Raw genomic sequence first — 20,966 nt, forward strand, 5'->3', positions numbered from 1 at the left:
ATTTCAAATGTGACTGACCAATAAAAGAAAGCGTGTCACTGGGTAATATAAATCCTATGAATCTTTGTTGAGATTAGACCAGAGACAGCTTTTAAACAAAGTAAAATATAGTTAAATGGAAGTGAATTGTGAATTATATGTTGCTTATATTTGATCCCTCTGTGTTTAGGTGTGTAACTTTCTGCAGCTGGGGCAGCACGGTGGTGTAGTGGGTTAGCACTGCTGCCTCACGGCGCCGAGATCCCAGGTTCGATCCCGGCTCTGGGTCACTGTCCGGCGGAGTTTGCACATTCTCCCCGTGTTTGGTGGGTTTCACCCCCACAACCCAAAGATGGGCTGGGTAGGTGGATTGGCCACGCTAAATTGCTCCTTAATTGGAAAAAATGAATTGGGTACTCTAAATTTTTTTTAAAATTCTGCAGCCTAAATCCCGTTCATGTATAAGAAAGGAGGGGTGACAGCAAATCCGCACTGAGCCTGGATTTCCTCATCTACCTGAGTGGCTTTTCCTGTTTCTCCATCATGAAGACCGAATCTTTCAAGAATGTGGTTCAGTTAAATCTCTGCTATTTCCTTGAATTCAGTTACAGTATCGTTTGTGTCTGTCTATATGAGCACACATTACCATTAGGTATGTTTCGGATGGTGATTAAAATGTGAATCTGCGTCTACAAAGTCATTAAATTATTTCGTGAACTGAGCAAACTGCCAAGATCCGCACTTTGTTTTTTCATGTATGGAACGATCTGTCTGGAATGTACACAGAACAATACTTTTCACTGTACCTCGGTACACGTGACAATAAATCAAATCCAATCAAAGAGACAGTTTCTTACTCGTCTTCAGATTGAACAATGAGCCGCCTTAAAAATTATTTTCATGGGAGGTGGGCGTCACTGGCTGGACCAGCATTTACTGCTCATTCCAATTGCCCTTGAACTGCGTGTCTTGTGAGGCTATTTCAGAGGGCATGTTCAAGTCAACCCCAACATTGCTGTGGATCTGGAGTCACGTGTAGGCCAGGCCACATAAGGAGAGCAGATTTCCTGAAGGACATTAGTGAACCAGATGAGTTTTTACAACAATCAAGAATGTTATCATTAGACTTTTAAATCGATACTTTTATTAAATTTCAATTTCACCACCTGTCATTGGCAGATTCAATCCCAGATCTCCAGAGCATTAACCTGGGTCTCTGGATTACTCGCCCAGTAACAATACCATTTCTCCAATGCCAAGCCCAGTGTTGGCAGAATATGATGTCTAGTGTTGTGTTCTGTGATCTTGTCTTGCAATGATTCTACAGAACTGCTGGTTACCTAGCCAGAACAATGATTTATTAATGTACACGTGGTACGGTACCGATCAGAAAGCTATACAGACCAAGTTATCACAGAGTTGCATTAGACTCTCTTGGAACTACACTGATGTGCGACTGTCCTCGTTTATGCCTTACAATCTTCTGCTGGTAGATGGATATCACCGGACTGATGTCTGATGCCACCTGCTGGTGGGAGGTCACACTGCTGAGTAATAATAATAATCTTCTATTGTCACAAGTATGAAGTTCCTGTGAAAAGCCCCCAGTCGCCTCATTCCGGCGCCTGTTCGGGTAACCTGGTACCGGAAATGAACCTGTGCTGCTGGCCTTGTTCTGCATTACAAACCGGCTGTCTATCCCACGGAGCTAAACCAGTACATGTAACATTATATACAGGCTTATCATCACAACTCATAACTTCTCAAAATTATGAGGTAATTTAGTTTTTCAAACAAATTCTGATAGCTCTGCAGTTTCTGGAAACATTTTAGTTGAGTGTTATTTTTAAAAATAAAGATCTAGTCTTTGCAATATAATTAACTAATACACCAATTCACTAATGATACTCATCAATGTTCACCACTGAATAATCATGACTGTAATTATTGTATTTTTGCCATGAAATCAATACATAATTAATATAGAAAAGGTACAGAAGGTGAAATGGCTGCAGGAAGCTACATGTTAGAGGTATAAAAGGGCTTCCTTGACCTTGTTATCAATGGCAATGAATACACTATGAAAATAACAATTTTAAAACTGAATATGATTCCACATGCGTACTTAGTTTCCTACATTACAACAGTGAATATATTTCAAAAGTACTCCATTGGATTTAAAACCCTTTAGGAACTCCAGTGGATATGAGGTTTTATAGAAATGTACATTTGTTCTAATTGTCCGCAAACTAGGATATCTTGCACTCGGTGTCCTCACCAGAATAATTGATAAAGATTGAGTCTTAATTTTGTGTAATAACCACGTCATTGACACCATTTTGAATACTCTGCGAAACCCCAGACAAACCATTAGCACAACTATTTGTTCGAAAATACAGTGAGTTGTTGTGATTTCGAATACACGGTCTATAAATAGTGTTCAAGTCTCATTGGACTGTAACTTCTAAAAGATAATTTGATACATTCTGAAAAAGAAAACAAAATAGTTGAACTCTGGGATTAAATGGTTCGCTGTACAATGAGCTGGCACGGGAAAAATGGGCCAAATAGACGCCTCTGTGCTCTGGGAGCTTTTGTGTACATGTAAAGCGAGTGGTAACGACCTGGAACCTACTGCCTATGAGGGTAGGAGATGCAGAGACGACAGAAGGATTTCAATCGGAAATTGGACAGACACTGAAAGAAATAAACCTGCACAGATTTGGGGATAGAACGGGGCAATGGACAGACTGGCTTCCTCCACAGGGAGCCGACACGGTCTCAAAGGGCTGAATGACCTCATTCTCTACCATCCAGATGCTGTGATCTCAGGGGAGAAATTCAGCTGCTCCAGTCACTCTAACTGACTGGAGTCACTTATCCCTGGTGCCATTCTAGCACAGTGGTTAGCACTGTTGCTCCAGTGCACCAGGGTTCCAGATTCAATTCCCGGTTTGGATCACTGTCTGTGCGGAGACTGCACGTTCTCCCTGTGTCTGCGTGGGTTTCCTCCGTGTGCTCCGGTTTCCTCCCACAAGTCCCAAATGATATGCTTGTTAGGTGAATTGGGCATTCTGAATTCTCCCTGTGTACCAAACAGGCGTCAGAGTGTAGCGACTAGTGGATTTTCGCAGTTACTTCATTGCAGTGTTAATGTAAGCCTACTTGTGACAATAGTAAAGATTATTATTGTAAATGTCCTCTACACCCTCTCTAAGAACTTCACATCTTTCCTAAAGTGTGGGGCCCATATATAGGCTTCCATTCCAGAGGGATAGAATTGAAAAGCCAAGAGGAAATGTTCAACTTGTTTAGAACCAGGGTTAGACTACACTGGGAGCATTATAAACATTGGTGATCTCCATTTCGAAAAAGGAAATAGAGGCACTGGAGAAGGTGCAACAAAGATTCATAATATACAGAACAGAGAGCATTTAACACTCAGGAAAGGCTGGGGCTGCTTTTTTCTGGAAGTGAGAAGACTGATGGGTGACCTGATGGAATCTTTAAGGTTATGATGGGATTCAATAATCCAATAGGAATTTCAGTAGACACCTCTTTACCCAGCGAGTGGTGAGAATGTGGAACTCACTACCACAGCGAGTTGCATGAATATGTAAAGTTAGATACATACATGAGGGATAAAGAAATAGAGGGAGATGCTGATGGGGGAGATGTAGAGGGGCGGGTGGAGGATCATGTGAAGCATAAATACTGACACAGACTATGGCTAACCTCAGCCGGTATGGGAATTTAACCTGTGCTGTTGGTGTCACTCAGCACAAATCAGCCATCCAGCCAACTGAGCTAACCATCCCCGTGTAAATCTGTAATAATTCCTTAAATATTAGTGACTGCCTGTCACCCGCCATACTATTTAATGTTGTTTCCCAGTGCACCTCAGACAACTTGCCCCTCATACTCTGATAGTTTTCTTCTGTGAGGAACACCAAGATAAATTAAACAAAAGAGCCATATAACCACCATAGCCCATCTTCATGGCAATGCGGCATGATTTTGGGGGTTTCCAAAGAGAATGAAACATCTTAAAACCTCCAAACACGCTTTCGCTCTTTGATCCTTGTAAAATGTGCAACCAGATATCCGCAAGAAGGCTCAGAAAGAATCAGCCCACTGGAGACAAAATCGTGAGACAGGCCAGTCCAGCAGAAAGAAACCCTCCGTCCATCCAGATTGACCAACAGAATGAACAAAATGCAGTCTGGATGTAATTGAGAACAGAAACAATAACAGCAGATTCCAATCCCTGTAATCAGTTGTGAACCTGTCGGTGTCTCAGAAAGAGCGATGAATTACTAAATCCCTTCACACATTGAGGGCAGGTGAATGGCCTCTCCCCAGTATGAACTCCCTGGTGTGACTGCAGACGGCACAACCGAGTGAATCGCGCAAATAGACATAAACGGGTGTGAGATCATCGGGATTATGGAGACATAGCTGCAGGATGACCAGGGATGGGAACTGAATATATTCAGTATTTAGGAAGGACAGACAAAAAGGAAAAGGCAGTGGCGTGGCAGTGCTGGTTAAAGAGGAAATTAATACAATAGTGAGGAAGGATATTAGCTCTGACGATGTGGAATCTGTATGGGTAGAGCTGAGAAACACCAAGGGGCAAAATAATTAGTGGGCATCGTATACATACCCCAAACTGCAGGGGTGATGTTGGGAATGGCACAAAACAGGAAATTAGGCTGATTGTATAATAGGGGGCAAAGAAATGGGTGAGCAAGGAAATACATAATTTGCTTCTTTCTTCACAAAGCAGATCCCAGAAATGTTGGGGAACGCAGGATTTAGTGAGAGGGAGGAACTGAAGGAGATCAATATTAAGAGAGAAATAGTGTCGGGGAAATTGATGGGATTGAAGGCTGATAAATCCCCAGGGCTTGATAATCTGCAACTCAAAGTGCTTAAAGAAGTGGCTCCAGAAATAGTGGATGCATTGGTGGTCATCTTCCAGGATTCTACAGACTCTGGAACAATTCCTGCAGATTGGAGGGCGGTTTATGTAATTCCACGATGTAAAAAGGGATATGGAGAGAAAACAGGGAATTATAGACCAGTAAGCCTGACATCGGCAGTGAGGAAAATTCTAGAATCCATTCTCATAGATTTTATAGCAAAGCACTTAGAAACCAGTGGCAGGATCGGATAGTCAGCATGGATTGATGAAGGGGAAATCATGCTTGACAAATCGACTGGAATTCTTTGAGGGTGTAACTGGTAGAGTTGATGATGGGGAGCCAGTGGATGTGGTATATTTGGGCTTTCAGATGGCTTTTGACCAAAGTCTCACATAAGATATTGGTGTGTAAAATTAAAGCACATGGGATTAGTGGTAGTGTGTTGAGATAGATAGAAAACTGGTTGGCAGACAGGAAACAAAGAGTAGGAATTAATGGGTCTTTTTCAAGTTGGCAGGCAGTGACTAGTGGGGTACCGCAGGGATCGGTGCGAGGACCCCAGATATTCACAAGATATATTAATGATGTTTTTAAAAATTTAAAGTACCCAATTCCTTTTTTCCAATTGAGGGGCAATTTAGCGTCGCCAATTCACCTACCCTGGGTTATGGGGGTGAGACCCACGGAGACACTTGTATCCTCATGGACAGTGACCCAGGCAGGATTGAACCCTGGTCCTCAGCAGTGAGGCAGCAGTGCTGACCACTGCACCACCTTATACATTAACGATTTAGATGAGGGAACTTAATGCAATATCTCCAAATTTGCAGATGCCACCAAGTTGCATGGGAGGGTGAGCTGCGAGGAGGATGCAGAGATCCTTCAGTGTGATTTGGACAAGTTGAGTGAGTGGGCAAATGAATGGCAGATGCAGTTTAATTTGTAGAAATGCGAGGTTGTCCACTTTGATACCAAAAAAAAAGGCAGACTATTATCTGAATGGCCATAGATTAGGAGACGGGAATGTGCAACGAGACCTGGGTACCCTCGTACACCAGTCACTGAAGGTAAGCGTGCAACTACAGCAGGCGGTAAAGATGGCAAATGGTATGCTAGCCTTCATCGTGAGCGGATTGGAGTACAGGAGCAGGAATATCTTGCTGTCATTATACAGGGCCTTGGCGAGGCCATACCTGGAATATTGTGTGCAGTTTTGGTCTCCTTATCTGAGGAAGGATGTTCTTGCTCTAGAGGGAGTGCAGCGAAGGTTTACGAGACTGCTTCCTGGGATGGTGGGACTGTCGTATGAGAGATCGAATCAGTTAGGATTATATTTGCTGGAGTTCAGAAGAATGGGGGTCTCATAGAAACCTGCAAGAAAGGTTATCCCGATGGTGGGAGTGTACAGAACCAGAGGCCACAGTCTGAGGGTACGGGGTAGACCATTTAGACAGAGATGAGGAGAAATGTCTTCAAACAGAGAGTGGTGAGCCTGTGGAATTTTTAACCACAGGAAATAGTAAGCATTATATGCTTTCAAGAAGCAGTTAGATATAACACAGAGCGAAGGGGATCAAAGGGCAGCATGGTAGCACAGTGGTTAGCACTGTGGTTTCGCAGCATCATGATCCCAGGTTTAATTCCCGGGTGGGTCACTGTCTGTGTGGAGTCTGCACTTTCTCCCCGTTTCTGCGTGGGTTTCCTCCGGGTGCTCAGGTTTCCTCCGACCAGTCCCGAGCGACGTGCTGTTAGGTAATTTGGACATTCTCCCTCTATGTACCCGAACAGGCGCCGGAATATGGCTTTTCACAGTAACTTCATTTCAATGTAAGAGTACTTGTGACAAGATAGATTATTAATTAAGGATATGGAGGGGAAAGCGGGATTAGGCTATGGATGATAAGCAATAATCATAATGAATGGCGGAGCAGGCGCAAAGAGACAAATGGCCTCTTCCTGCTCCTATTTTCGATGTAATCCCTTCCCACACTAAGAGCAGGTGAATGGCCTCTCCCCAGTGTGAACTCGCTGGTGTGTCTGCAGACTGGATAACTGTGTGAATCTATTCCCACAGAGGGAGCAGGTGAATGGCTTCTCCCCAGCATGAACTCGCTGATGCTCTGCAGGATGGATGAATCAATAAATCCCTTCCCACACTGAGAGCAGGTAAACAGTTTCTCCCCAGTGTGAACTCGCTGATGGTTCCTTAGGTTGGATGAAGCTCGGATTCTCTGCTCGCACCGAGAGCAGGTGAATGGCTTCTCCCCAGTGTGAACTCGCTGGTGTGTTTGCAGACTGGATGACTGAGTGAATCCCTTCCCACACTGAGAGCAGGTGAACGGGCGCTCACCAGTGTGAACTCGCTGATGGATCCGCAGGTTAGGTAAATCACGGAATCCCTTCCCACACTGAGAGCAGGTGAATGGCCTCTCCCCGGTGTGAACATGCTGGTGTTTCCGCAGGGTGGATGAATCAATAAATCCCTTCTCACACTGAGAACAGGTGAATGGTCTCTCCCGAGTGTGAACTCGCTGGTGTGACTGCAGGTTGGATAAAGTATGGAATCCCTTCCCACACTGAGAGCAGGTGAATGGCCTCCCCGCAGTGTGAATTCGCTGATGTCTCCGCGGGTTGGATAAAGCACGGAATCTCTGCCCACACTGAGAGCAGGTGAATGACTTCTTCCCAGTGTGAACTCGCTGATGTGCCTGCAGGTTAGATAACCGAGTGAACCCCTGTCCACACTGAGGGCAGGTGAACAGCCTCTCCCCAATGTGACTGCGTCGATCAGTTTCCAGCTCAGATGGGAATCTGTATCCCTTCCCACAGTCCCCACATTTCCACGGTTTCTCCATGTTTTGCATCTCATCGTGTCTCTCCAGATTGGACAATCAGTGGAAGCCTTGTCTACACACAGAACATGTGTCTCTCCTCACTGTGAATGGTGTGATGGTTTTTCAGGCTGTGTAATAGTTGCAGCTCTTTTCACAGTCAGTTCACTGGAACACTCTCACTCGGGTGTGTGTTGAGTGGGTCTCGGTGCTTTTCCAGTCACCCTCACGTTTAAAATCTTTTGAAACCGACAGATCAGACAAACATTTCTCCTTCTCACCGATGATATTCATAGCCCAATGATATTCAGATCAGAAGGAATCGTTTGCGTTTGTCATGAGTTTGATGTCATGTTTGAGACTTCTGTCTGCAATTCCTCCTCTTCTAATATCCTTTAAAAATAATTTATAAAAATTATCATTGTTGGTACAGGATAGAAATTCGGAGTAGACGATTCACCTACCCTGGGTTATGGGGGCGAGACCCACGGAGACAGCTGTATCCACACGGACAGTGACCCAGGCAGGATTTAACCCTGATCCTCAGCACAGTGAGGCAGCAGTGCAAACCACTGCACCACCTTGTATATTAACGATTTAGATGAGGGAACAAAATGCAACATCTCCAAATTTGCAGATGACACCACTTTGCGTGTGGGGGCGGGGTGAGCTCTGAGGAGGATGCAGAGATCCTTCAGTGTGATTTGGGCAAGTTGAGAGAGTGGGCAAATGAATGGCAGATGCAGTTTAATTTGTAGAAATGCAAGGTTGTCCACTTTGATACCAAAAACAAGGCGGCAGACTATTATCTGAACAGCCATAGATTAGGAGAGAGGAATGTGCTACGAGACCTGGGTATCCTCGTACACCAGTCACTGAAGGAAAGCATGCAACTACAGCAGGCGGTAAAGATGGCAAATGGTAAGCTAGTCTTCATTGCGAGCGGATTAGAGTACAGGAGCAGGCATATCTTGCTGTCATTATAGAGAGCCTTGGCAAGGCCATACCTGGAATATTGTGTGCAGTTTTGGTCTCCTTATCTGAGGAAGGATGTTCTTGCTCCAGAGGGAGTGCAGCGAAGGTTTACCAGACTGATTCCTGGGATGGTGGGACTGACGTATGAGAGATTGAATCAGTTACGATTATATTTGTTGGAGTTCAGAAGAATGGGAGATCTCATAGAAACCTGTAATATTGTAAGAGGACGGGACAGGGTAGATGCAGGATAGATTTTCCCGATGGTGGGAGTGTACAGAACGAGAGGTCGCAGTCTGAGGATACGGGGTAGACCATTTAGACAGAGATGAGGAGAAATGTCTTCAACCAGAGAGTGGTGAGCCCGTGGATTTTTTTTAACCACAGGAAATAGTAAGCATTATATGCATTCAAGAAGCAGTTAGATATAACACCAAGAGCGAAGGGGATCAAAGGGCAGCAAGGTAGCACAGTGGTTAGCACTGTGGTTTCACAGCATCACGATCCCAGGTTTAATTCCCGGCTGGGTCACTGTCTGTGTGGAGTCTGCACTTTCACCCCGTTTCCGCGTGGGTTTCCTCCGGGTGCTCCGGTGTCCTCCGACCAATCCCGTGTGTCGTGCCGTTAGGTAAGTTGGACATTCTGAATTCTCCCTCTATGTACCCGAACAGGCGCCGGAATGTGGCATTTCACAGTAACTTCATTTCAATGTAAGAGTACTTGTGACAAGAAAGATTATTAATTAAGGATATGGAGGGGAAAGCGGGATTAGGCTATGGATGATAAGCAATAATCATAATGAATGGCGGAGCAGGCGCAAATAGCCAAATGGCCTCTTCCTGCTCCTATTTTCGATGTAATCCCTTCCCACACTAAGAGCAGGTGACTGGCCTCTCCCCAGTGTGAACTCGCTGGTGTGTCTGCAGACTGGATAACTGAGTGAATCCCTGCCCACACTGAGAGCAGGTGAATGGCCTCTCCCCAGTGTGAACTCGCTGGTGTTTCTGCAGACTGGATAACTGTGTGAATCTATTCCCACAGAGGGAGCAGCTGAATGGCCTCTCCCCAGTGTGAACTCGCTGATGTCTCTGCAGGGTGGATGAATCAATAAATCCCTTCCCACACTGAGAGCAGGTGAACGGCCTCTCCCCAGTGTGAACTCGCTGGTGTGTCTGCAGAATGTCATAAATCACTGAATGTGTTCCCACACTGAGAGCAGGTGAACAGTTTCTCCCCACTGTGAACTCGCTGATGGTTCCTTAGGTTGGATGAAGCTCGGAATCTCTGCCCACACTGAGAGCAGGTGAATGGCTTCTGCCCAGTGTGAGCTCGCTGGTGTGTCTGCAGACTGGATGACTGAGTGAATCCCTTCCCACACTGAGAGCAGGTGAACGGGCGCTCACCAGTGTGAACTCGCTGATGGATCCGCAGGTTGGGTAAATCACGGAATCCCTTCCCACACTGAGAGCAGGTGAATGGCCTCTCCCCAGTGTGAACTCGCTGATGTGACCACAGGATGGATAACTGAGTAAATCCTTTCCCACACTGAGAGCAGGTGAACGGTCTCTCCCCAGTGTGAATTCGCTGGTGTGTCTGCAGGGTGGATAAATCACTGAATCCCTTCCCACACTGAGAACAGGTGAATGGTTTCTCCCTCGTGTGAACTCGCTGGTGTGACTGCAGGTTGGATAAAGTATGGAATCCCTTCCCACACTGAGGGCAGGTGAACGGCCTCTCCCCAGTGTGAAGTCGCTGATGTCTCTGAAGGTTGGATAAAGCACTGAATCTCTGCCCACACTGAGAGCAGGTGAACGGCCTCTCCCCAGTGTGACTGCGTCGATGCGTTTCCAGCTGAGATGGGAATCTGTATCCCTTCCCACAGTCACCACATTTCCACGGTTTCTCCATGTTTTGCATCTCCTCGTGTGTCTCCAGATTGGACAATCAGCAGACGCCTTGTCTACACACAGAACATGTGCACTGTCTCTCCTCACTGTGAATGGTGTGATGTTTTTCCAGGCTGCGTAATAGTTGAAGCTCTCTTCACAGTCAGTTCACTGGAACTCTCTCACTCGGGTGTGTGTTGTGTGGGTCTCGGGGCTTTTCCAGTCACACTGATCCTTCCACAGTCAGTTCACTGGAACACTCTCACTTGGGTGTTTTTGTTGTGTGGGTTTCGGTGCTTTTCCAGTCACATTCATGTTTAAAATCTTTTGAAGTCGACAGATCGGACAATCATTTCCCCCTTCTCGCCGATGATATTCAGAGCCTGATGATATTCAGATCAGAAGGAATCATTTGAGTTTGATGTGATGTTTGATATTTCTGTCTGCAATTCCTCGTCTTCCAATATCCTTTAAAAACAATTTATAAAAGTTATCAATGTTGGTACAGGATTGAAATTCGGAGCAGACAATTCGAGTTTCTATGGAACATTATTTCCTCTCTTGTGTTCGAGCTTCTGGGTCATAACATAGAACAAACAGTGCAGAAGGCCATTCGGCCCACGTGTCTGCACCGACTCACTTAAGCCTTCACTTCCACCCAATAACTCAATAACCCCTCCTAACCTTTTTGGACATTAAGGCCAATCCACCTAACCTGCACGTCTTTGGACTGTGGGAGGAAACCAGAGCACCTGGAGGAAACCCACGCAGACACGGGGAGAACGTGCAGACTCCGCACAGACAGTGATCCAGCGGGTAATCGAACCTGGGACCCTGGCACTGTGAAGCCACAGTGCTATCCATTTGTGTTACCATGCTACCCGTTGCTGTAGAATAAAGGAGGCAAGAGCTCTGCTTCTCCACAAACACATTTGTTTCTTTGATCCAACATCACACACAAATCTCCATGAACAAATAGTGCCACCTGTAACCCCTTTATGTATCAGTGGCTTCTATTGGATAATTGACATCAACAATCTCCCTCCATTCTCACTTTGGAACTGAAGAAAGGGATTAGGAGAGCTAAGAGAGGGCATGAACAATCTTTGGCGGGTAGGATCAAGGAAAACCCCAAGGCCTTTTACACATATGTGAGAAATATGAGAATGGCTAGAGCGAGGGTAGGTCCGATCAAGGACAGTAGCGGGAGATTGTGTTTTGAGTCTGAGGAGATAGGAGAGGACTTTTCGTCTGTATTTACAAATGAGAGGGGCGATATTGTTGGAGAGGACAGTGTGAAACAGACTGGTAAGCTCGAGGAAATACTTGTTAGGAAGGAAGATGTGTTGGGCATTTTGAAAAACTTGAGGATAGACAAGTCCCCCGGGCCTGACGGGAAATATCCAAGGATTCTATGGGAAGCAAGAGATGAAATTGCAGAGCCGTTGGCAATGATCTTTTCGTCCTCACTGTCAACAGGGGTGATACCAGGGGATTGGAGAGTGGCGAATGTCGTGCCACTGTTCAAAAAAGGGACTAGGGATAACCCTGGGAATTACAGGCCAGTTAGTCTTACTTCGGTGGTAGGCAAAGTAATGGAAAGGGTACTGAAGGATAGGATTTCTGAGCATCTGGAAAGATACTGCTTGATTAGGGATAGTCAGCACGGATTTGTGAGGGGTAGGTCTTGCCTTACAAGTCTTATTGAATTCTTTGAGGAGGTGACCAAGCATGTGGATGAAGGTAAAGCAGTGGATGTAGTGTACATGGATTTTAGTAAGGCATTTGATAAAGTTCCCCATGGTAGGCTTATGCAGAAAGTAAGGAGGCATGGGATAGTGGGAAATTTGGCCAGTTGGATAACGAACTGGCTAACCGATAGAAGTCAGAGAGTGGTGGTGGATGGCAAATATTCAGCCTAGATCCCAGTTACCAGTGGCGTACCGCAGGGATCAGTTCTGGGTCCTCTGCTGTTGGTGATTTTCATCAATGACTTGGATGAGGGAGTTGAAGGGTGGGTCAGTAAATTTGCAGACGATACGTAGATTGGTGGAGTTGTGGATAGTAAGGAGGGCTGCTGTCGGCTGCAAAGAGACATAGATAGGATGCAGAGCTGGGCTGAGAAGTGGCAGATGGAGTTTAACCCTGAAAAGTGTGAGGTTGTCCATTTTGGAAGGACAAATATGAATGCGGAATACAGGGTTAACGGTAGAGTTCTTGGCAATGTGGAGAAGCAGAGAGATCTTGGGGTCTATGTTCATACATCTTTGAAAGTTGCCACTCAAGTGGATAGAGCTGTGACGAAGGCCTATGGTGTGCTTGCGTTCATTAACAGAGGGATTGAATTTAAGAGCTGTGAGGTGATGATGCAGCTGTACAAAACTTTGGTAAGGCCACATTTGGAGTACTGTGTACAGTTCTGGTCACCTCATTTTAGGAAGGATGTGGAAGCTTTGGAAAAGGTGCAAAGAAGATTTACCAGGATGTTACCTGGAATGGAGAGTAGGTCTTACGAGGAAAGGTTGAGGGTGCTAGGCCTTTTCTCATTAGAATGGAGAAGGATGAGGGGCGACTTGATAGAGGTTTATAAGATAATCAGGCGAATAGATAGAGTAGACAGTCAGAGACTTTTTCCCCGGGTGGAACAAACCATTCCAAGGGGACATAAATTTAAGGTGAAAGGTGGAAGATATAGGGGGATGTCAGAGGTAGGTTCTTTACCCAGAGAGTAGTGGGGGCATGGAATGCACTGCCTGTGGAAGTAGTTGAGTCGGAAACATTAGGGACCTTCAAGCAGCTATTGGATAGGTACATGGATTACGGTAAAATGATATAGTGTAGATTTATTTGTTCTTAAGGGCAGCACGGTAGCATTGTGGATAGCACAATTGCTTCACAGCTCCAGGGTCCCAGGTTCGATTCCGGCTTGGGTCACTGTCAGTGCGGAGTCTGCACGTCCTCCCCGTGTCTGCGTGAGTTTCCTCCGGGTGCTCCGGTTTCCTCCCACAGTCCAAAGATGTGCAGGGTAGGTGGATTGGCCATGATAAATTGCCCTTAGTGTCCAAAATTGCCCTTGGTGTTGGGTGGAGGTGTTGAGTTTGGGTGGGGTGCTCTTTCCAAGAGCCGGTGCAGACTCAGGGGGCTGAATGGCCTCCTTCTGCACTGTAAATTCAATGATAATCTATGATTAATCTAGGACAAAGGTTCGGCACAACATCGTGGGCCGAAGGGCCTGTTCTTTGCTGTATTTTCTATGTTCTATGTTCTCTGCTGTATCTAATATTCACCCTCCCAATTCTCTTGAAGGTGCTGGTTCATGTTGATAGACACAGCCAAGCTCAAGTCACTGCATCCTGACCAGGACACAGAGATTATAATAGGAGCAAGAATAGGCCATTCGGCTTACCGAGTCTGCTCCACCATTCAATGAGATCCTTGGCCAATCTACCTCAGCACCATTTTCCCACACGATCCCCATATCTTTTGATATCTTCAATATCTACATATCTTCAATATCTACAAACCTATCAATATTTGTCTTGAACATACCTGATGACTGAGGTGCACATTCCTCTGGGGTAGAGAATTCCAAAGCTTCACCACATCCTCGAGTGAAGAAAGCCCACATTTCGAGTGACCAATTATTTTTTTCCAATTAATGTGCAATTTAGCATGGCCAATCCACCTACCTTGCACATCTTTGGGTTGTGGATGTGAGACGCATGCAAACACGGGAAGAATGTGCAAACTCCACACGGACAGTGACCCAGGGCTGGGATCGAACACGGGTCTTTGGCGCCGTGAGGCAGCAATGCTAACCATGGTGCGAGCAGAGACCATTCTTTTTGTCAAACAAATAAATGCGACAACCTGTTAAGGACATGGGTGGGAGGAGTTGGAAACACTTTGTGGAGCCGTGAACCTACATGGAAATATTTTTTTCCCATAATAAATTTTGGCTCAAATCATCAATGAGGACTCTGATCTCTGGCACGGAAGGAAACCCTGGCAGGTGGGAGGAGAGGATTCACAAACACCCGCTGGAGGCCCCAAACACCCATAAGACCCATTGATTTTATTGTAAGTCTGCAGACAGGAGCTGGAGAACAGAACCCAGGCAGAGGAGAGGGAGGGAGAAAACTGGGAGTGGAGGAAGAAAATGGTGCAGATGGTGAGATGGGTTTGGATTTCAGCCCAGGGAAGAGGGAGAGTATGTGGGATGGGGAAAAATGTTCCAGAGAAACTAGAATTGTCTGTTCAGAATTTCTATACTGGATTGACAGTGATGGCATTTGTTTATTTTTAATTTAAAAAATTTAAGATTACCCAATTTTCTTTCTCCCAATTGAGGCGTAATTTTAGCGAGGCCAATTCACCTACCCTGCACATCTTTTTGGATTCTGGGGGTGAGTCCCACACAGACACGGGGAGAATGTGCAAACTCCATACGGACAGTGACCCAGGGCCGGGATCAAACCCCGATCCTTGGCTACCGGCTGGGCCACCGTGCCTGCCCCTAGTGATGACTTTTATCAACTTCTTTTATAGGATATTACAAGGGGAGGATTTACTGATGGAAACTCAAATCAAACTTCACATCAAGATTTAACAGAGTCACTTCATTCATCAGGACCTGAATATCATTGGCCTGTGAATGTGGAAGAAGAAATGTTTGTCTGCTCTGTCTGTATAAAAAGATTTTCTTCTGAAAAAAATAAATTTAGATTACCCAATTTATTTTTCCAATTAAGGGGCAATTTTAGCGTGGCCAATCCACCTACCCTGAACATCTTTGGGTTGTGGAGGTGAGACCCACGCAGACACGGGAAGATTGTGCAAACTCCACACAGACAGTGACCCGGGGCCGGCATCGATACCAGATCCTCAGCGCCATAGGCAACAGTGCTAACCACTGCATTACCCTGCCACCCCTAGGGTTGTGTGTTTCTGACATGGGTCTCATTGTGACTGAACAGAGCCACACTTGAGGTAGAATCCTCAAGAGTATTGAAAGTCAGAGAGATCTAGGAGTACAGGTCCACAGGTCATTGAAAGGGGCAACACAGGTGGAGAAGGTAGTCAAGAAGGCATACGGCATGCTTGCCTTCATTGGCCGGGGCATTGAGTATAAGAATTGGCAAGTCATGTTGCAGCTGTATAGAACCTTAGTTAGGCCACACTTGGAGTATAGTGTTCAATTCTGGTCGCCACACTACCAGAAGGATGTGGAGGCTTTAGAGAGGGTGCAGAAGAGATTTACCAGAATGTTGCCTGGTATGGAGGGCATAAGCTATGAGGAGCGGTTGAATAAACTCGGTTTGTTCTCACTGGAACGAAGGAGGTTGACAGCTATACAGCGAGAGGACACCTCAGAGGGCAGTGAGGCTATATGGGTAGAGATCAGGAATAAGAAGGGTGCAGTCACAATGTTGGGGGTATACTACAGGCCTCCCAACAGCCAGCGGGAGATAGAGGAGCAGATAGGTAGACAGATTTTGGAAAAGAGTAAAAACAACAGGGTTGTGGTGATGGGAGACTTCAACTTCCCCAATATTGACTGGGACTCACTTAGTGCCAGGGGCTTAGACGGGGCAGAGTTTGTAAGGAGCATCCAGGAGGGCTTCTTAAAACAATATGTAAACAGTCCAACTAGGGAAGAGGCGGTACTGGACCTGGTATTGGGGAATGAGCCCGGCCAGGTGGTAGATGTTTCAGTAGGGGAGCATTTCGGTAACAGTGACCACAATTCAGTAAGTTTTAAAGTACTGGTGGACAAGGATAAGAGTGGTCCGAGGATGAATGTGCTAAATTGGGGGAAGGCTAATTATAACAATATTAGGCGGGAACTGAAGAGCATAGATTGGGGGCGGATGTTTGAGGGCAAATCAACATCTGACATGTGGGAGGCTTTCAAGTGTCAGTTGATAGGAATACAGGACAGGCATGTTCCTGTGAGGAAGAAAGACAAATACGGCAATTTTCGGGAACCTTGGATGACGAATGATATTGTAGGCCTCGTCAAAAAGAAAAAGGAGGCATTTGTCAGGGCTAAAAGGCTGGGAACAGACGAAGCCTGTGTGGCATATAAGGAAAGTAGGAAGGAACTTAAGCAGGGAGTCAGGAGGGCTAGAAGGGGTCATGAAAAGTCATTGGCAAATAGGGTTAAGGAAAATCCCAAGGCTTTTTACACTTACATAAAAAGCAAGAGGGTAGCCAGGGAAAGGGTTGGCCCACTGAAGGATAGGCAAGGGAATCTATGTGTGGAGCCAGAGGAAATGGGCGAGGTACGAAATGAATACTTTGCATCAGTATTCACCAAAGAGAAGGAATTGGTAGATGTTGAGTCTGGAGAAGGGGGTGTAGATAGCCTGGGTCACATTGTGATCCAAAAAGACGAGGTGTTGGGTGTCTTAAAAAATATTAAGGTAGATAAGTCCCCAGGGCCGGATGGGATCTACCCCAGAATACTGAAGGAGGCTGGAGAGGAAATTGCTGAGGCCTTGACAGAAATCTTTGGATCCTCGCTGTCTTCAGGGGATGTCCCGGAGGACTGGAGAATAGCCAATGTTGTTCCTCTGTTTAAGAAGGGTGGCAGGGATAATCCCGGGAACTACAGGCCGGTGAGCCTTACTTCAGTGGTAGGGAAATTACTGGAGAGAATTCTTCGAGACAGGATCTACTCCCATTTGGAAGCAAATGGACGTATTAGTGAGAGGCAGCACGGTTTTGTGAAGGGGAGGTCGTGTCTCACTAACTTGATAGAGTTTTTCGAGGAGGTCACTAAGATGATTGATGCAGGTAGGGCAGTAGATGTTGTCTATATGGACTTCAGTAAGGCCTTTGACAAGGTCCCTCATGGTAGACTAGTACAAAAGGTGAAGTCACACGGGATCAGGGGTGAACTGGCAAGGTGGATACAGAACTGGCTAGGCCATAGAAGGCAGAGGGTAGCAATGGAGGGATGCTTTTCTAATTGGAGGGCTGTGACCAGTGGTGTTCCACAGGGATCAGTGCTGGGACCTTTGCTCTTTGTAGTATATATAAATGATTTGGAGGAAAATGTAACTGGTCTGATTAGTAAGTTTGCAGACGACACAAAGGTTGGTGGAATTGCGGATAGCGATGAGGACTGTCTGAGGATACAGCAGGATTTAGATTGTCTGGAGACTTGGGCGGAGAGATGGCAGATGGAGTTTAACCTGGACAAATGTGAGGTAATGCATTTTGGAAGGGCTAATGCAGGTAGGGAATATACAGTGAATGGTAGAACCCTCAAGAGTATTGAAAGTCAAAGAGATCTAGGAGTACAGGTCCACAGATCACTGAAAGGGGCTACACAGGTGGAGAAGGTAGTCAAGAAGGCATACGGCATGCTTGCCTTCATTGGCCGGGGCATTGAGTATAAGAATTGGCAAGTCATGTTGCAGCTGTATAGAACCTTAGTTAGGCCACACTTGGAGTATAGTGTTCAATTCTGGTCGCCACACTACCAGAAGGATGTGGAGGCTTTAGAGAGGGTGCAGAAGAGATTTACCAGAATGTTGCCTGGTATGGAGGGCATAAGCTATGAGGAGCGATTGAATAAACTCGGTTTGTTCTCACTGGAACGAAGGAGGTTGAGGGGCGACCTGATAGAGGTATACAAAATTATGAGGGGCATAGACAGAGTGGATAGTCAGAGGCTTTTCCCCAGGGTAGAGGGGTCAATTACTAGGGGGCATAGGTTTAAGGTGAGAGGGGCAAAGTTTAGAGTAGATGTACGAGGCAAGTTTTTTACGCAGAGGGTAGTGGGTGCCTGGAACTCACTACCGGAGGAGGTAGTGGAGGCAGGGACGATAGGGACATTTAAGGGGCATCTTGACAAATATATGAATAGGATGGGAATAGAAGGATACGGACCCAGGAAGTGTAGAAGATTGTAGTTTAGTCGGGCAGTATGGTCGGCACGGGCTTGGAGGGCCGAAGGGCCTGTTCCTGTGCTGTACATTTCTTTGTTCTTTGTTCTTTGAGGGGAGACCTGATAGAGGTATACAAAATTATGAGGGGCATAGACAGAGTGGATAGTCAGAGGCGTTTCCCCAGGGTAGAGGGGTCAATTACTAGGGGGCATAGGTTTAAGGTGAGAGGGGCAAGGTTTAGAGTAGATGTACGAGGCAAGTTTTTTACGCAGAGGGTAGTGGGTGCCTGGAACTCGCTACCGGAGGAGGTAGTGGAAGCAGGGACGATAGGGACATTTAAGGGGCATCTTGACAAATATATGAATAGGATGGGAATAGAAGGATACGGACCCAGGAAGTGTAGAAGATTGTAGTTTAGTCGGGCAGTATGGTCGGCACGGGCTTGGAGGGCCGAAGGGCCTGTTCCTGTGCTGTACATTTCTTTGTTCTTTGTTGTTCTTTGGGGTCAGGTATCCGTTGAGTTATTGGGAACCATGGTGCAGAATTGCTTGCTTGCTTCTTTCCTTCTCTGTTGCTACTCTGATCAGCAATTAGATGTTTGGGTCTGTGAAAACCGGGGCAATGAGAGGTCAAGTTCCAAGACGAAAGTGTATTGCAGTTTGCTGGCCAGGTTGTCTCCATTCTGAGCAATGTGGAATAAGCTTCTCCCAATAATTGAAAATATTGCCCCCAACAAACATGGCGACCGCACATGCGCTCTCCTGCTCATTGTCCCGAGTAAAGATGGCGGTCATTATTCCTCACCGATCACTGGATCCTCTCAGTCCCGCTCCGTGAAATGGGATAACTAGGAAGTAGTTTTTCCGGGTATGGGCTTGCACAACATGTTTAAAAAACTTTTACACCCACCAGCCAGACCTATCGCTCCCTGCGTTGCACAATATTCCTCTTACCCTTTGTGGATCCGAGATAAAATCTCTCCATCGCCATTACCCGCACTGCGCATGCTTCAGTCGAAGTCCCACCCACCCACATTCACTCCGATTGGTTGGAGTATCATCCACTACCGCTCGGTTCTCCAGTCCCGCCCCCTCTTCCGATTCAGCCGGCACTGCCGTCAATCACTCCCCGAGCATTGTGATGTGGGCATGCGCAGTGCGGTTCATGTCCAGGGACAGAGCGCCCTGCCCCGCACTACGTCCACTCGCGCCTGTGTCGGGGAAAAGCCCGAGCAGCTTTCACCGGTTCAGCTGCTGTATCCGAGCTTCGCATTCTGGGCTTGGACGGGGTTTTTATGAAGCCACCGGCTCCATCTCTCCCTCATGACTTACCCGGCGGTATCAGATCGACTGAGAATTTCCAAACCGCCTCAACCGGAGTTACTGCAGGCACTGCGCATGCTCCAGCTCGCCATGCCCGGGGAGTGATTGACGGCAGCTCCGAGCCAATTAGAATAGGAGGCGGGAGTGGAGGACCGAGCGGGAAAGGCTTGTCCTCCAACCAATCGGAGGGAATGGGGGGCGTGGCTGGGCCCGGATCTCCCTCATTGGCTGAAACTCTGCATCATTTTGAAAACTGATTTGTCTCAACTCCAGAAGAAAACTGGACCTTTCTGTTTGTGGCTTTAAACAGGTTCTTCATGTTGTTGCAGGAAAGTGAGGTCTGTCGAATGTTAGGTTTTACACAGCACACCGTCAGCCTGCGGTTTCACGCTGGGTAAAGAATCTGCAAACAAGGCAAGAGAATAAACAATTCATGGTAGGACCCTAGAGGATCAGAGGGATCTTGGTAGGCATATCCATAGGTCCCTGAAGACAGGAGGCCAGATAGATAGGGTGATTAAAAAGGAATATGGAATACTTGCCTTTATTAACTAAGTAAGAAGTTTTATAACACCAGGTTAAAGTCCAACAGGTTTGTTTCGATGTCACTAGCTTTCGGAGCGCTGCTCCTTCCTCAGGTGAATGAAGAGGTCTGTTCCAGAAACACATATATAGACAAATTCAAAGATGCCAAACAATGCTTGGAATGCGAGCATTAGCAGGTGATTAAATCTTTACAGATCCAGAGATGGGGTAACCCCAGGTTAAAGAGGTGAGAATTGTACCAAGCCAGGACAGTTGGTAGGATTTCGCAGGCCAGATGGTGGGGGATGAATGTAATGCGACATGAATCCCAGGTCCCGGTTGAGGCCGCACTCATGTGTGCGGAACTTGGCTATAAGTTTCTGCTCGGCGATTCTGCGTTGTCGCGGGTCCTGAAGGCCGCCTTGGAGAACGCTTACCCGGAGATCAGAGGCTGAATGCCCTTGACTGCTGAAGTGTTCCCCGACTGGAAGGGAACATTCCTGCCTGGTGATTGTTGCGCGATGTCCGTTCATTCGTTGTCGCAGCGTCTGCATGGTCTCGCCAATGTACCATGCTTCGGGACATCCTTTCCTGCAGCGTATGAGGTAGACAACGTTGGCCG

At 46.5% G+C, this 20,966-nt stretch overlaps 1 protein-coding gene across 1 annotated transcript; it reads right to left on the minus strand.

The window, feature by feature from the left end:
* Positions 1 to 1,315: 1,315 nt before the first annotated feature.
* LOC140418740 (uncharacterized) lies at positions 1,316 to 19,498 on the minus strand. Its single transcript, XM_072502337.1, has 2 exons — positions 19,451 to 19,498; positions 1,316 to 11,067 (listed from the first exon to the last, which is right to left on the minus strand). The coding sequence occupies exon 2, from the start codon at positions 7,769 to 7,771 to the stop codon at positions 6,818 to 6,820; it is 954 nt and encodes a 317-aa protein (XP_072358438.1). The 5' UTR covers positions 7,772 to 11,067; positions 19,451 to 19,498; the 3' UTR covers positions 1,316 to 6,817.
* Between the last annotated feature and the right edge of the window lie 1,468 nt (positions 19,499 to 20,966).

This window comes from Scyliorhinus torazame, chromosome 5 (assembly GCF_047496885.1).
Source record: "Scyliorhinus torazame isolate Kashiwa2021f chromosome 5, sScyTor2.1, whole genome shotgun sequence".
Taxonomy (NCBI): Eukaryota; Metazoa; Chordata; class Chondrichthyes; order Carcharhiniformes; family Scyliorhinidae; genus Scyliorhinus; species Scyliorhinus torazame.

Bases quoted from the DNA above. Each gene is read 5' to 3' on its own strand.
- LOC140418740 (XM_072502337.1), bottom strand. From the start codon at position 7,771: ATGCAAAACATGGAGAAACCGTGGAAATGTGGGGACTGTGGGAAGGGA.